The sequence below is a fragment of the Diabrotica virgifera genome, chromosome 5 (assembly GCF_917563875.1).
Source record: "Diabrotica virgifera virgifera chromosome 5, PGI_DIABVI_V3a".
Lineage (NCBI taxonomy): Eukaryota > Metazoa > Arthropoda > Insecta > Coleoptera > Chrysomelidae > Diabrotica > Diabrotica virgifera.
In genome coordinates, this window is record NC_065447.1 from 62,367,659 (window position 1) to 62,383,084 (window position 15,426).

Consider the following 15,426-nt stretch of genomic DNA (forward strand, 5'->3'; position numbering starts at 1 on the left):
ATAAATAACAATTTCCTCTTGACATCGCGATAAATGGCAAAAAACAACTGATAAAATTTTACAGGAAGTCGCGAACCCAAGTTCGAGACAAGACGATTAATTCCAATCCGATAAACGTAAAATTTTAATCCAATATGGTGCTATATCGCGGTTTTGCATCTCGGCTCTCGGACTATAAATAGAAAGCAAGAGGAGACCGACGCTACCCTTAAAGAACCTACGTCCTTCAGTAAAATGGCAAAAAGTGCATTCGAGATGCACAATACAGAGTGAAAGCAGTCGTGAAAGCAGTTTTGCAAATCCCGTGTACGCTAATCGGAGGTGTGTTGTCTACGTAACACCGTACCCCGGCTATTTATAACTATAAGCCGTCCAACACAGATTAAAGGATGCCACACATCGACAGACGACAGTGTTCAACCACCGATTTTCACCTTTAAGCCACCTGTCTATACGATCGAACCGTTGTTATCAGTTTTATTTACTCCATTCCACTCTTTCAGATTAGGAATCGGAGAAATTTGGACTTTGAACTTTGGTTAAAGTTAACTCTGCGATGTTTTGTATGTATACACGATACAATTAATTATACAGACTATAACTTATATTATTTTAAAAGTGAACAGACTGTTTCAGAGAAAACACCACGTATTATTTGTGTTGTTGGTTGTTGCATCTTTTATCTTCGATTTCACTCGGTTCTGGTTCAACTGTCATTTGTAAGGGTGAGTTTTCTTTTGTTACGTTTTGTTATTGTTTGAAGGAAGTTTAGTTTTGGACAGCAGATGGCGCATATTTTAATTTTTGTTGAAATAATTAAACTTGTAACATAACTTATTTTTCTAATTAATAATTTGAAAAATGTTTATATTAGTAAGGATAACCGGATTAGTCTGAAAGTTTAGTTTTGTTACTTGTTCATTTTGTACGAGAATTAAAAATGATACAAAGCTTAAGGCCTTGTTTACACTATAAGTTATTAGTTATTGTTCTTACAAACGTTGCCTACATATATTTCAAAGTTAAATTAACACCTAACTGATAAAAATGTCATAAATTCATTAATGCTAATTTTTTTTCATTGACCTCATATCGGACTCTGTTGGGCTGATTACACACTTGTAAAACCCAATTTTGTTATACCTAGCTACAAACAAAAATTGTCTATATTTATATAGAATTACTGTGCTTGATAAAGTGCGGCAAAGAAGACCATTTTTTTACTAATGTGAATTTGTCTATTTTGTAACATTAAATTAAAAAAGCAATTTTCTTTAATTCAATGCACCATCAATATAATAAGCATTGTAAATCTTTGAACATCAAAATTAAAAAAAAAAAATAAAAACATTTAATTTTGGGTCTTAATTTGAAATGGATAAAAAGCAATTTTTTGGACAAGTAGAACCGGATAGGAACTAGGAACCTACATAAAATACCACAAAAATTAATTTTTATTTTCTAAAATCGGTAAACAGACCGTTAAAAACAAAAAATCAACAGTAAGATTATGATTAAAAATAGGTACATTGTAAGATCAAAATTTTGCCCATTTTTTTCGTAAGAAGTAGTGAAACTTTCGCAAATTGTGTAAATTAATAAATTGATTTACTTACTTTTCCAAGCAACCTTTTACTTAATATCTTTTTCATCTTTTTACCCTGATATAACTAACATTTTCTTCTTCCATATCTTCATTTTCTATTGATATGAGTTCCGATCCGATAAAGAAGAGATTTTTTAATAAAAAATTTTATCTTGGCCAGGATTTGAACTTATGACCTCTGTATTTCACGCTCAGTACGTTGACAGTTGTCATTGCTTCACTAAAGCAGTTAGGTATTGCCAATTTTGTTTTGGAAGCATTTTGTTATTCTAACCGGGAAAAAAGTAAAAATCCCCCCTACAAGGTCCAAAATTAAAGAAAAATATCGGTGAAACATAAAAATATATTAGCTCACAAGAAACATAAACCACAGACAGACAAATTCAAACCAATAAACACGCTAGTTAAGAAAAATTAAGGGAACTTAATGCATATAAGTTATTATTTATGTCTTTTATGTAGTTTGGATTGTTTAGCTTTTTTATGTCTTTTGATTGGTGTTTCATTGAAAGTTCCTCCCCTAAGGAAATTTCCCCTCCCAAGCAAATGTCTAGATACGCCACTGGCTTATTATACATCTTCCTTTCGTGTAACCTTCTGGCTCTAAATTTGTCTGTTCGATAGTAGATATAGAGCACTTTGGGAATCACTGCTATACAGTGGCGTGCGGTGACTTTTTCGAAAGGGGAAGCGATTCAATAAGGATATAAAAATATTTTCTTAAGGGTCGAGGGTCGAGCCACTTCCCACCTGATAACACTCTGATGCGCAGGGGCTCTCTATCAGCAAAGTACTTAATTATGTGAGACGTCCTGCATACAAGGACTCACACACTAAATCCGTGACGCGTGAATGCGTGAGGCACTCTATTTCCGCTATTTCTAGTGACTAGTGACCTATCACCTATCATTGATCTGTATTACTAGCTCGGGCCTTGAGTCCTCGCGCCGTGCTTGGTTTTCTAAAAAAGAATCCTATTTAAAAAAAAATTATACTCCGAGGCATTTTCCACAACACACAACTTTCACTAAAATGACACTTATTTATACTCGAGGTCTATTCTCCTATCAACTTTTGATAATTGTTAAATGCAGTCTTTTTCAATGGATAATAGGGCTAACTTTCAAAGTCTGTCTTCTCTTGTTGAATTTCTTTTAAACTCTTAATTTGAAACTTTTAATGCATCTTAATACTGCAAAACTTCGTTCAACTGATGCACTTGTGGCTGGGATAGTTAGTAGTACTAATTCACACAACTTGACCACTTCACACAGTGACTTGTTTAAACCAGTAGTTATAAAGAAATCCCAGATTTCCGGGTATTTCTTTATCATTAATGTCAGTTGTTTCATAAATGACACTTAACTGAGAATGCAAAGCTGGGGGCTAAAAAATTTTCATTATTTAATCGTAATGAAATAAATTCCTCTGTGGGAAATTTTGATGAATTATAATTAGAAATATTAAGATTATATATAAATCTACAAATTAATCGTTAATTTCTCTCTTTGTTTCCTCTGTTTTCTTTGTCTCTCTGTCTCCGAAATTATCAATCTTCATTATTTTTCTTTCATGTTCAAACCCCATATGTTCAGTTTTATCCCAAATATTTTTAAACTGCTCTCGTTTTTTTAATTATCGTATTAATAAAGTCATCAATTTGTCTTATACAAAATGCAATACCATTTGATTTCTGTAAAATGTCAAATAAAAGATCAGTAAAAGGAAAAATCTGTGCAAGAAATTTAAATCGAAATATTCTTTAAGCGAATGTATGTAATACCTAAGCACCCCTTAGCAGCAGTAACAGTCGGAGCATCTCACTTTCGGGAAGGCGATTAGACGATCGCTTCCATGGTACCAAAATTTGCGCGACTAGTGGATGCGGTCATTGAACCCTGACAATTTTTAAACGGGACAACTGCATGACAAGCGGCGATTTTGAGATGCGCTTCTGTCAGGAGTGGACCAAATAGTTGAATTGTGTGCATATTGAGTTCGTTTGTACGCGATTAATTTTTAATATTTTTCAATGCCTATTGCCTAGGTAATATGTAGATTACTTGGATTAGGGAAAAAATTTTTATTATTAAATATTAATTAATAATATATTTTCTTATATCGACGTATAAATAGGGAAGCGGCGCTTCCCCCGCTTCCATGGACCGCACGCCTCTGCTGCTATATGTCTTTCTTTTATGTAACTTTCTGTTTGGTTGTTCAGACATCAAGAATTCAGAATAGAACGAATTTCAACGTGAGGTATGAGGAATGTTATTCTTTTCTGCGAGTCTGAGTGAAATGCTCCCCTGTTGCTGCAACACCTGAATTGTGCTTTTTTGAAATATTTAGCCACTCATATGTGGCTTTATCACCACAATATAGCAATATGCAGTCTGGTCTGAACTGTAGATTGATGAAGTTAGGCTTTGTCTTTAAATCCAACTTCTTATTTTGTCGCGAAGCTTCTCTTTTATGGCTACAATGAAAGAGAAGTGTCTGCATAATTTTGGATCTTACTCTTATGGGTGTTACCGGCTGTCTGTACGGATGGCTCATTTTCCCTGATATTGGACCTTAGTTCAAAGCTTTGCTTCACACAGAGGAAAATATATGGTCCTCTTTCTTATCTGCGTTCTTTATTTTTTTCTTGGCCCATTATTGTTCCCCCGAGTAGTCAGGGAATTGATAGTCACTTTTCCCGGAAAACAGGGCACTATATTCTGGGAGAAGTCTGATAAAACCTGGATAGCACCTAATACCCGAAGTCTGTATAGCGAGTATGTATGTAAGCACCTTCTCATTGCTATAAAGTTGTTGACTTGGTCCTGACTGACTTCATAATATTTAACCTGCCTCAAGAAAACAGTTTCAGAAACTTTTTACAGTTCTTATGATAGAGCCTATTTGATTTTTATGTTGCATATTTATTCTATTCGAAGTTTGTCGGGGTCGTCATATTATTTTTGTAAATTTTGGTAAACAACACGAGACACGATTTAAATATTTATAAACTTATTCTTTAAATAGTCCTATTGTTGTCTAAGGTTGTTTTTAGATATTCAACGTTAATTTTGAGCAATGTTTTTCTGCAATAATATTAATTCCAATATATGTTAAATTTTACACCCAGCTGTTTGTATTTTGTCCAAATAGTGATCGGTCCACTATTTAGGATTTCAAGGTGAAAAAAACTTATGTTTTTAGCCACGGGATCATTGACTCTTAACATAAATTCCAAAATATACAAACTTTAGAATCCATGAAACAGAAAGAGCTATATGCGGATATCCTAAAATTGATATAGGGGAGAGTGGGCCACTTTGAGACATTTTTCATATTTTTGATGATATAAGCTATTTGTTACTCATTTTTTTAGTGCAAATTTAAAATACAATTGTTGAATCTATTTATAATCAAACAAAAATAGCAGTCTTTTGTAATCACAAACTAGTTTTTTTTATTACCTATTTTTAAAAACACTTTTTTGTCTCAACCTGGCCCAAGTAGTGGGCCACCTTGAGACAAATCCAAAACAACTAAAATTCTTGAAAATATTCGTTATATATTTATTCAAAATATCAAACAAGATATAAACATTAATATCAAAACGAGTTAAATCAATATTCTCAACGAATGTCTATATTATCGAACTTGACGCCAAATGAAATAAAGGACTTCTGACGTTTTGTGCCTCCGCAATTAAGAATTAGTGGCAGCACACATCTAACGTCAGTTTGATTGACATGCGATATGTCCTCAACAGCGGGAAACAAAAATGTATTTTTAATTTTAGCACTATGACGCAAAATGTGACTTTAAAGTCGTTATCGTTTACTTCAATAATTTTCGCTACATAAAAAACTGATTTTTTGTCACGAAATCCCACCAGCACATAAGAATTAATCTCAGGCAAATCCTGATAACGATCAAACTCAAAATCTGTAAATGATTCGGCATCTGAGGAATCAGACAAATGAATCAGTGTCAGTGTCACTGGATGATGATAATGCACCAGCTGAAGTACTCTCTGTTAATTTTCTCTTAGTACTTCTAGAGAGAGCAATTGCTTCCTTTCTTTTTTTCTCGTGATATTTTTCCTCGATTTCTAACTTCTCGGGGGTATAAGTTACAATTTTGCTTCGGCCTTTTCTTCTCATTTAAGATTTTTTCGGGGTCCTGCTTTGGGATAACCAAATAATAACTGTTCTGGACTTCTGAAAAGTTGACTTTTCTCGTCAGTTTCTTCATTGCCATGAAAACCAGGTTCTTTATTTGTCAAATTTTTGCTGCAGGTTGGCTGGCATTCTTTACCATTTGTATCACGCTCCTCTAATATTTCATTCCTATCGGTTACGTTACTAATCAAAAAGTCACTCTCATCGAAGATGTGTTGATTAAAAGGTACTATTCCGCATTTTTTGAAACCTGCCTTTATGTTACTGGGTGTCATAAATTTATCAAAGGCATATCCGACACATTCCGCGATTTGAAAAATTGTTATTGGCTTTCCAGGATTCGTTATTATCCATGAGTCCATAGCACTGTTATAGTAAGTTTTAAATGGAGCATAAACAGCCACATCCAATGGCTGCAATTTGTTGGGACAATGTGGCGGTAAAGTGAGCATGGTAACTCCGTTGTCTTTTGCTAAATTTAGTGTCTCAATGGAGAAGTGGCTTTCATGATTATCCAAGATCAGTAATGTTGGATTTGTTTTGGAACTGTGGTAGTGTTGTATAAAATGACGCATAACATCTACAAATAATTCAGAGTTCATCCATCCTGAGGGATTTGCAAGTCCTAATGTAGAAGCCGGTGCTCTGTTTAACATGTGATGCTTAAAATTAACTCTTGGGAAGATCGTGACAGGAGGTAGAGCAGTTCCTGAAACAGAGAAAAAGTTAAGTATTGTAGGAAGTCATACTTTTGTAAAATTTACAAACCTGTTGAAGTTATAATGCAGCACGTTGTAACCAATATACCTCGTTCGCCGCTTGTAATTTTATTTATTTGATTCACTCCCTTAGGTGCAAGAATCTTTGACGACTTTTGTACAGTTGTGGTCGAAGTTTCATCTAAATTGAAAATGCGTGTGCCTTCAGAAAATCCATCAAAACGCTTTAAAACTTCCTCTAAATTTCGAAAAAATGCATCCACATTAGAACGATTAAATGATGTAGCCCTGGATAAACTGCAACCTTCCGGTTGGCGGATACTGAGTTCGGGATATCTCTTTTTGAAACCATGAAGCCAGTCAAGTCCAGCAGACTTCATTTCTTCCCATTTCTGAGGCATATGAATTTTGTTATGCAGACAGAGTTCGTAAGCCAGTTGCTCCACGTCTTTTGTAGACTTTCCGTAACACATTTTGCTGCATTGTATTATGTAATTTTTAAGTAATAGTTCTTGTTCATTATTTAATACCCTTCGAGTATCGTAGTGGGGTTTATGCAATAATACGTCATTGAGAGCTTCTTTAGCTTTCTTTACGTATCGCGCTAATGTTTGATGTTTAATGCCACTTCTCTCAGCTGCTATTCTGAGGCTAAAGTTATGTTTTAATACATCAGCTACAGCACCTTTCATAGCCGCTGCGCTAAACAATCCTTTGTTAGATTTTCTTTTTCGACCGCGAGACATCTGTAACAAAAAAATTATAATTGCAATTAGGTTTCAACATTGTGGGCCACCTTGAGACACGTCCCATGGTGGCCCAAAACATTTGCCTCAAGGAGGCCCATAATACATTATAAATAACGGTCGTTACTTTGCAAAACAAAACAATCACAGCAGAAGATAATAGAAGGTCTCCTTCGTCAATTAAAACAACAACATTTTAAAAATATCACATCTGGAATATTTTATAACTCCTTAAAATATTTAGTATAAAAAACTTACCTCTTTCGAAAACAAACAACACGTGTAAAAAAACTCTCGGGATGCGTGCATGTACCTAAACAGCACGAGGACGACTGACCATAGATAAGGTATATATAAGTAGAATAGATAGGCAACTCTTTAATACGTAAAATTGCAATGTATACAGCGCCCTCTGTCCGGTTTAGTCATGAACTAAATCGACAATGGCGGGAATTTTAAACGTTCAAATAAGCCTTGTTGCTAATTATTGTAGTAAAAGAAGATTATATAACATAATGCAAATTATAAAAATAATCAACAATTGCTTCTTACATTAGCGATTATTTTTTGTAATTTGCATTACATTATGGAGTCTTTTACTGCAATTATAAATATAGTTCATACAATACGAAAGGTAGAAAAACAAAATTCAAAAATTAAAATATTTATTTAAAAAATTAACGGCACAATTTACAGGAAAGTACCAAAATTAAAGCTCATAATAAAATTAAAATATTTCCAGTATCTTTTTGTAACATTGCCGAGTTTATAAACATATCAATCCTGACATTAGGCAGCGCCGAAATTAACACAAAATTTTTAAATTACATGGATGCAAAGTAACCCAAAAGAATATTCCTTACTTCTCAGTCCTGTTTGGTACACAGCATTTAAACACCATTGATTCAAAAATTTGCACACAAACTGAAAAAACTATTCAATAAAATAAATCCAAACACGTATGTAAACAAACAACGATGTCATCAGATGCCATTGACAAGACAAAATAAAACGACATTTCTTCACAGCGTTGCCACATTTTATTTAGAAAATCTACTGTAAGTCTGTAAGTTTAGCTAAAATCTACTAAATCAAAAACTAAAATATACTATAAAACTTTATTAACGTATTTGTATATAATTTAGGACTTTTTATAATAAAAACAACAGCTGACTAACTAGAAATTAATATAATATGAATATTTGTAAAAAAACCAAACTTTTTTAGATTTTAACTGGGAAAAAACTATAATTAATTTTTATCAGTTTCATATTTATTATTTGTATATAATATATTGTCATCCACTGATTTCTGCATGTCGGGATCAAATTCTTCACACAATTCTTTCGCATTTTACATTGGAAACACGTAAACACAACATTTTTTGTTTTGCAAAGTTACATATGCTTAGATATTTTAGTTTTCCATCGTTAGCTTCTAATAGGCTCACCGAATGCCATAACTCTTCAATAACACCTGATATACTGCTTGCACTGCTACTTGAAATCTGCAAGTTTGTTGAAACTGCACCAGAATCCAGTTTCATTTCTCTGTAAAGGCCGCGTCCCACCATCAAATAATTTGATCAAACTGGTTTGAGCAAACTGAAAGTGACAGTTAGTGACGTCACATCCTGAGTGTTCATTGTGGATAATAATGAAAAATTTTAATTTTAAATAAAGTACAAACAAGTTAGACAACTCAATTCAAAAAATTTGATCAAACTAGACTGAACTAGACTCAAACTAGTCTCACCATCAAATAATTTGATCAAACAGTTTGAGCAAACTCCGGAAGTACGTCAAAGTAACGTCACAATTGCAGTTTTTTTGAAATTCTAAAAATCTGTGCTCTCACTATCAGTCTAGTTTGATCAAATTTTTTGTATTGATTTGTCTAACTTGTTTGTACTTTATTTAAAATTTAAATTTTATATTATTATCCACAATGAACACTCAGGATGTGACGTCACTAACTGTCACTTTCAGTTTGCTCAAACCAGTTTGATCAAATTATTTGATGGTGGGACGCGGCCTTGATAGTAAGAGCACATATTTTGAGAATTTCAAAAAAACTGCAATTGTGACGTCAAGGCCGCGTCTCACCATCAAATAATTTGATCAAACAGTTTGAGCAAACTCCGGAAGTACGTCAAAGTGACGTCACAATTGCAGTTTTTTTGAAATTCTAAAAATCTGTGCTCTCACTATCAGTCTAGTTTTATCAAATTTTTTGTATTGAGTTGTCTAACTTGTTTGTACTTTATTTAAAATTACAATTTTTCATTATTATCCACAATGAACACTCAGGATGCGACGTCACTAACTGTCACTTTCAGTTTGCTCAAACCAGTTTGATCAAATTATTTGATGGTGGGACGCGGCCTTCACTTTGACGTACTTCCGGAGTTTGCTCAAACTGTTTGATCAAATTATTTGATGGTGAGACGCGGCTTTTAAATTCATCATCTACGTCCTGAATCTTATTTTCGGTAATGACATTGGGAAATTATAACAAAATGTCTGAAAACTAATTTAGAAATGGGGTAAATACTATAAAAAGCAAATTTTATTTCAGTCATAACAAAATGTTGAAATATACCAAAAATTTACTAAAAAATATTGCCTATATACTAGAATTTTTTAAACAATATCAAAAATCTACCAAAAAAGTAGAAATCTACTAAATGTGGCAACGCTGTTGCAGTTTCCGCAGATGCGATGACATGCGCATTTGGAAAAGTCTTTAGTGGCGCCACCTTTCCAGTTTAGTCAAGAATTAAAGAGAGTGAACCGTAATTGCCATTAAAGATAACAGTGCATGCGACTGACCTATCTGGATCTGGACTGACCGTTAACGGCGAATACTCTGTAGAACTGACTATCATTTCAAGCGCGTAGTTTGAAAATTATTGCGACTGTCTCATGGTGCACGCGTCTCAAGGTGGCCCACTCTCCCCTACACTACATAATCAATTACGAGTGGTCTAAAAGTTATTCAATTATTTATCGGGAACAACTTTTTTTTGATATAACGTAAGTCAGAAAACAAAATGTAGTTTTATTGATAATGAGTCAAAAAAACAATTGATGCAAACAGATTACTCGGAGGTTTTTGGGATCGCTGAACACGAGTACGTCATCAGAACCGGCCCCCGAAGCACCTGGTGTCCAGGGCCACTGTCGAGGCACGTCATCTTCTGGAGTTTTGAGGGTTTTCGGCACTAAATTGATTTTATTTATTTAGCGTATGGATACATCACAGTTTTTCTGTATAAATAAAGAGGATAATACCAGTGGCGGCTCGTGGCCTTAGAGACAGGGTCGGCAAAGTCTTTTTGTCTCCTCATATAGGTATACCATCTAATTAAAAGGCTTAAATCATCATAGGAGATTTTTTTGTTTGGTTTACTTGACATTCTCTCTTGTTTCGACAATATGTTTTGATTCTTTTGAGACAAGAGAAATCCCGTTCATTTAAAGCAGAAGTTGGTGGTAATCAGATGATCAGCTTGTTGTAATGAATTGCAGTGCTTACTATATAAAATTACACATATTTTGTAACTTATCCAACTTTCTGAAAATATTTGGATCAGCGTAATTTTTAAGTAATTTGTAATAATAAATATCATTTGTAATAATAAATATTATTAAAGTTAATGTAGATTTATAAATAAACTTTATCGATTATATTGTTATATTATCATTATTTAATCATTTAAAATGTTCGCTCATATGTTGGTAATTGGGTACCTTTTTGAATACAATAAAGTAAAATAAAAACTATATATGTTCACAAAAATATTATCGAAGTACCTAGGTAGCGTGGGGCTGTTCGTAGTCGCTTTTAATCCTACTATAAAACTGAACCCATTAAAATCTAGGTAGCGTGGGGGAGTTCGTAGTTGCCCCTTGACATGCTTATGCACTTTTGGATGCATGTTATGCACTTTAAAATGCAATTATGCATTTCCACCGATTTTTACATTCTAGACTTTTTTCCTGACGTCATCCTGAACACAATGCAAAAAGTTGGAGGTCTCTAGGTGCTGTATTTAAAAATCGATTTATTACGATGTTTTAGTGCTGTATGCCCTGGTCTATCCTATTGTCTGCAAATGTTGTCATATGATTCATCCATGTCGTTTTTATTTCTTCAACGTCAATTAATGAATTTCCTTGAGTTTCTGTCAAGTATTCCGGCCTTTTTGATTAATAGAGGTCTACTGATTTTTTGTACTGCCAGTAGGTACTTACATATAGTGCAGGAACTTTGACAGTAACCAAAAAAGTAAGAAATAAAATTTGTATTAACCAAATACCCATGGAACGCTCGATGTTAGGCATTTCTCGTACGGACCGGATTACGAAGAAGGAAATAAGACGGAGAACAGGAGTGACAGATGTCATATAAAGAATTATGACTCTTAAGTGGAACTGGGTGGGACATATAGCTAGAATGTCGGATAACAGGTGGACACAGCGAATAATACACTGCAGACCAAGACCAGAAGCATATCTAAGTAGAGGTCGTCCGCCAACTAGATGGTCTGATGACATAAAACGGATCATCAAAAATTGGATGCAAACAGCACAAATCAGAAATACATGGAAAAGACTGAGAGACACCTATATCCAGCAGTGGATAGATCCGGGTTGAATGAGATTGTTGACTGCATTTTTTGATATTTTTGTGAAGGTTGAACGAATCGTGTTTACGTCTAATATCTCGATTTCTTCACTTTTTTCTTCAGGAACTGTTTTTTAGACTCTCTGATAGCTTTTCTTATCTCTCTGCTAAGACGCTTATTCCGATGGGGGTGTTGCTGGAATTTAATTGAAATAAATGTAATAAAAAGAACGATAAATATTTTATTTATTGTAACGAAAATGTGTTTCGCTTTGGTCTCGGAAGAAAAGGTGGATGTTAGCGACGACCAGACCCGATGCGTTTGCTTGCTGAGCTGTGACTAAAGAAAAAAACCACAAACGATAAATATGTTTGTGTTTCTTTTACTTTGACCAGCTGTCAATAAATCACTAGGTCTGGCGTACACTTTCGCAGTTTTAAGAAAACAATTTCGATGCATTCTTTGTTGACATAATGGTCTGATATGATACGTACTGTCTACTAAGCACTGGTTAGCAATGTCCACTAGGAGCGCGAAATGGGAAAGAAAATCAGCACCGATAATGGGCTTTGAAATGTCCGCCACTACGAATCGCCACGTAAAATCACGCCGTAGTCCGATGTTTAATGTCAAGTTCACATAGCCGTACGTCGCGATTTTAGTGTCATTGGCCGCGTATAGTTCGTATGAAGTCTTTTCGCGTGCACCCCGTACATATTTTTGCGGGAAAACGCACAGATCGGCTCCGGTGTCGATTAAAAACTGTTTTTTTGTATCATAGTCTGTCACGAAAAGGCGGCGAGACTTTGGGCTTCGATCGGATGCCGCATTTACCGACTGCCCGCGACGTTTCCCTGGAGCTTGCACGGAGGAGAGCACTTTTGAGCTTTGTCATCAAAACGGTAGTGATACCAACATAATATGTCACTATTATGTTCCCTACTGTAGCTACTGTCTCTAGGATATGGTCTTCGTCTTGAGTTGCTGCGGTTTCGACGGTATGTGTTAGCTTGTGCTCGAGCATGCGACAAGCTGGATTTTCAGGTCAGCTAATTCGGCTGTCAATTTCCCGATGGCCACTGCAATCCGATCTGAAACACTATTGTTGGCACTGGTCGTCATTGTTGATGTTCACTGTATATTATTAACCGGCAAAAATATATTATTAACACTAACTTTTGTTAAATTTTCGCGGCGCTTTAAATACTCGCGGGGTCACCAATATTCCGATGGGTGTGTTGCTGGAATTTAATTGAAATGAATGTAATAAAAAGAACGATAAATATTTTATTTATTGTAACGAAAATGTGTTTCGCTTTGGTCTCGGAAGAAAAGGTGGATTCAGGCCCGGCCCTAGGGATTTTGCCGCCCTGGGCAAGATCGCCCCCCACCCCTTTGGTATACCCAAAAACTCAATAATTTCACCATGGCTCTTAATTTGCTGAAATCTATCACTTAATGCATTAACGGTTGAATCTATAATTTTTAAATAGAAGTCAACTTCATTTCGTGTCTCTGGATCTAGGTCCATACTTTCATCTTCAGCCTCATGGCCAAATTGTCTTTATACTTTCCTCTTTCTAGCTATTACTGTGCCTCCTTTTCGGGTTCTCAATTTCTAACTTTGATGAGCTCTTTTGCGTCTGTCAAATAGCCCTGGAAACTGATAGCTTGATACGCTCCCATATCAATACTCTGCATACGCGACTACGTTGATGTAAAGTAAAATGTCATGCCATATTACCACAGAGCAAAGAAAAGTAAAATCACGAATTTGATTAGCCATACAGCTTGCCTCATGAACAACCATTTTATCGTTGTTTTTATTCACAGTGATTTGTACAAGAGCATCGTAAATTTCTTCAATTTGGTATCTAATGGGAGTAGTTGCATCAATTATTCTGCTTTCCCATCTAGTTTCGGACAAAGGTTTCAATGTTAGGCTAGAAATATGATTTTTAGCATAGTCCAACGATGAATAGATGCTGAGAAAAAGTTGTAAATTTTTGTCACTAAGGAAAAGAAAGAACTGCAAACTGTGAGGCTTATCAGCATCGTTCACGACTAAGTTAAGTGAATGGCTAGAACGAAGGACAAAAAATGCTCTAGGATTCATTTTCAAAATTCTGTTTTGAACTCCCAAGTTCTTCTCTTTCATGTTTGCTTCATTATCATACCCTTGTCCTCTCATATCTTCCAAAGGTATTTCCAGTTCATTCTGGGACTCTGTAACTCCCAAGCCAGTGGTTTCCACAACAGGCACAAATCCAAGAAAATGTTCTTCAATTTTCTTCAAGAAAATGTTCTTCAAAATAGTCATCTATTCCACCCCAGCAATATCAGATATACAATCTAAAATTATGCTATAATACTTTGCTGATTTCAAAAAGTTTAAAATTTTATTTTTGATTTGGCCATGGAGGAGCTGAATAATTTCGTTGTGAATACGTTTTCCCAAGTAGTGATGCTGCTTGTTACTCCCATTAGTTATTCTCATAATGTGCTCTTGTAAAACAGAATTAAAATTTTTAAAGAGCTCAAAAAGCTTAAAGAAATTACTATTGTTTTGATGAAAATGTTTATCAGAATCGCCCCTCAATGGAAGACACTGTTGTGTTAAGAATTGTATTATTGATATAAGTCGTTGTATTACATTTTTCCAATGACCAGTTTCTGGATTTAGAACTTTTTGTGTTTCTTCATCTGTGATTTTGTCCTATTCTAGTCTAATTGCTAGTTCTACCCACTGTCGCTGTGACTGTAGATGTGCTGGAGACTTAGCGTGGCTGGACAAAGCTTCCGCCATATGTTTCTAATTATATATCCATTTTCAGTAAAGTTAATTTTAAGTGAATTTCAGTGAATTTAGTTAAGTTCTGATCCTACTATTCTTATGCGATGGAAAAGAAGGCGGTGTTGTCGATTTTCCGTCGAATGAACCTTGCAATTGTTATTGTTTTGCCGCTTCTGTTCATAATATTGATTTTTTATAATATTAAAAACATAAGTTATTATTTCTTCAATTTCAAAAATTGGCTGTCATCTAAAATTTGCCGCCCCTGAATATGCCGCCCTGGGCGGCCGCCCATTTCGCCCACCCCTGGGGCCGGGCCTGGGTGGATGTTAGCGACGACCAGACCCGATGCGTTTGCCTGCTGAGCTGTGACTAAAGAAAAAAACCACAAACGATAAATATGTTTGTGTTTCTTTTACTTTGACCAGCTGTCAATAAATCACTAGGTCTGGCGCACACTTTCGCAGTTTTAAGAAAACAATTTCGATGCATTCTTTGTTGACATAATGGTCTGATATGATAACTAATTTATGTGGGTGAGGAAACAGATGTTGACAGAGTAAAGCCATGTCACTCTTACATTTTTTTGTTTAATTTAATGTGAATTTCGAATGACTAAGTTTTTTCGCTTTTGAGAAAAAATATTAAAATTAAAATTAGCGAACATAGTAATTAAAGCTTATCGCTATACGCTGATATGGATTCACTTCTTCGGTCCATCATCTGTCGGTCATCCATGGTTTTTTCTTTTCT

At 34.9% G+C, this 15,426-nt stretch overlaps 2 protein-coding genes across 3 annotated transcripts in view; one reads left to right on the forward strand and one right to left on the reverse strand.

Moving 5' to 3' along the window:
- Nucleotides 1–272: 272 nt before the first annotated feature.
- Nucleotides 273–15,426, forward strand: part of LOC126884185 (uncharacterized) — a 155,889-nt gene continuing 140,735 nt past the window's right edge. For both annotated transcript variants that reach the window (XM_050650043.1, XM_050650042.1), the window contains exon 1: nt 273–725. The gene's annotated coding sequence lies outside the window, so the exon portion shown is untranslated. The remainder of the gene's footprint in view (nt 726–15,426) is intronic.
- On the reverse strand, nt 5,162–7,241 carry LOC126884188 (uncharacterized). Its single transcript, XM_050650046.1, has 2 exons — nt 6,553–7,241; nt 5,162–6,493 (listed from the first exon to the last, which is right to left on the reverse strand). Exons 1-2 carry the CDS (start codon nt 7,193–7,195, stop codon nt 5,763–5,765), a joined length of 1,374 nt encoding a protein of 457 aa, XP_050506003.1. The 5' UTR covers nt 7,196–7,241; the 3' UTR covers nt 5,162–5,762.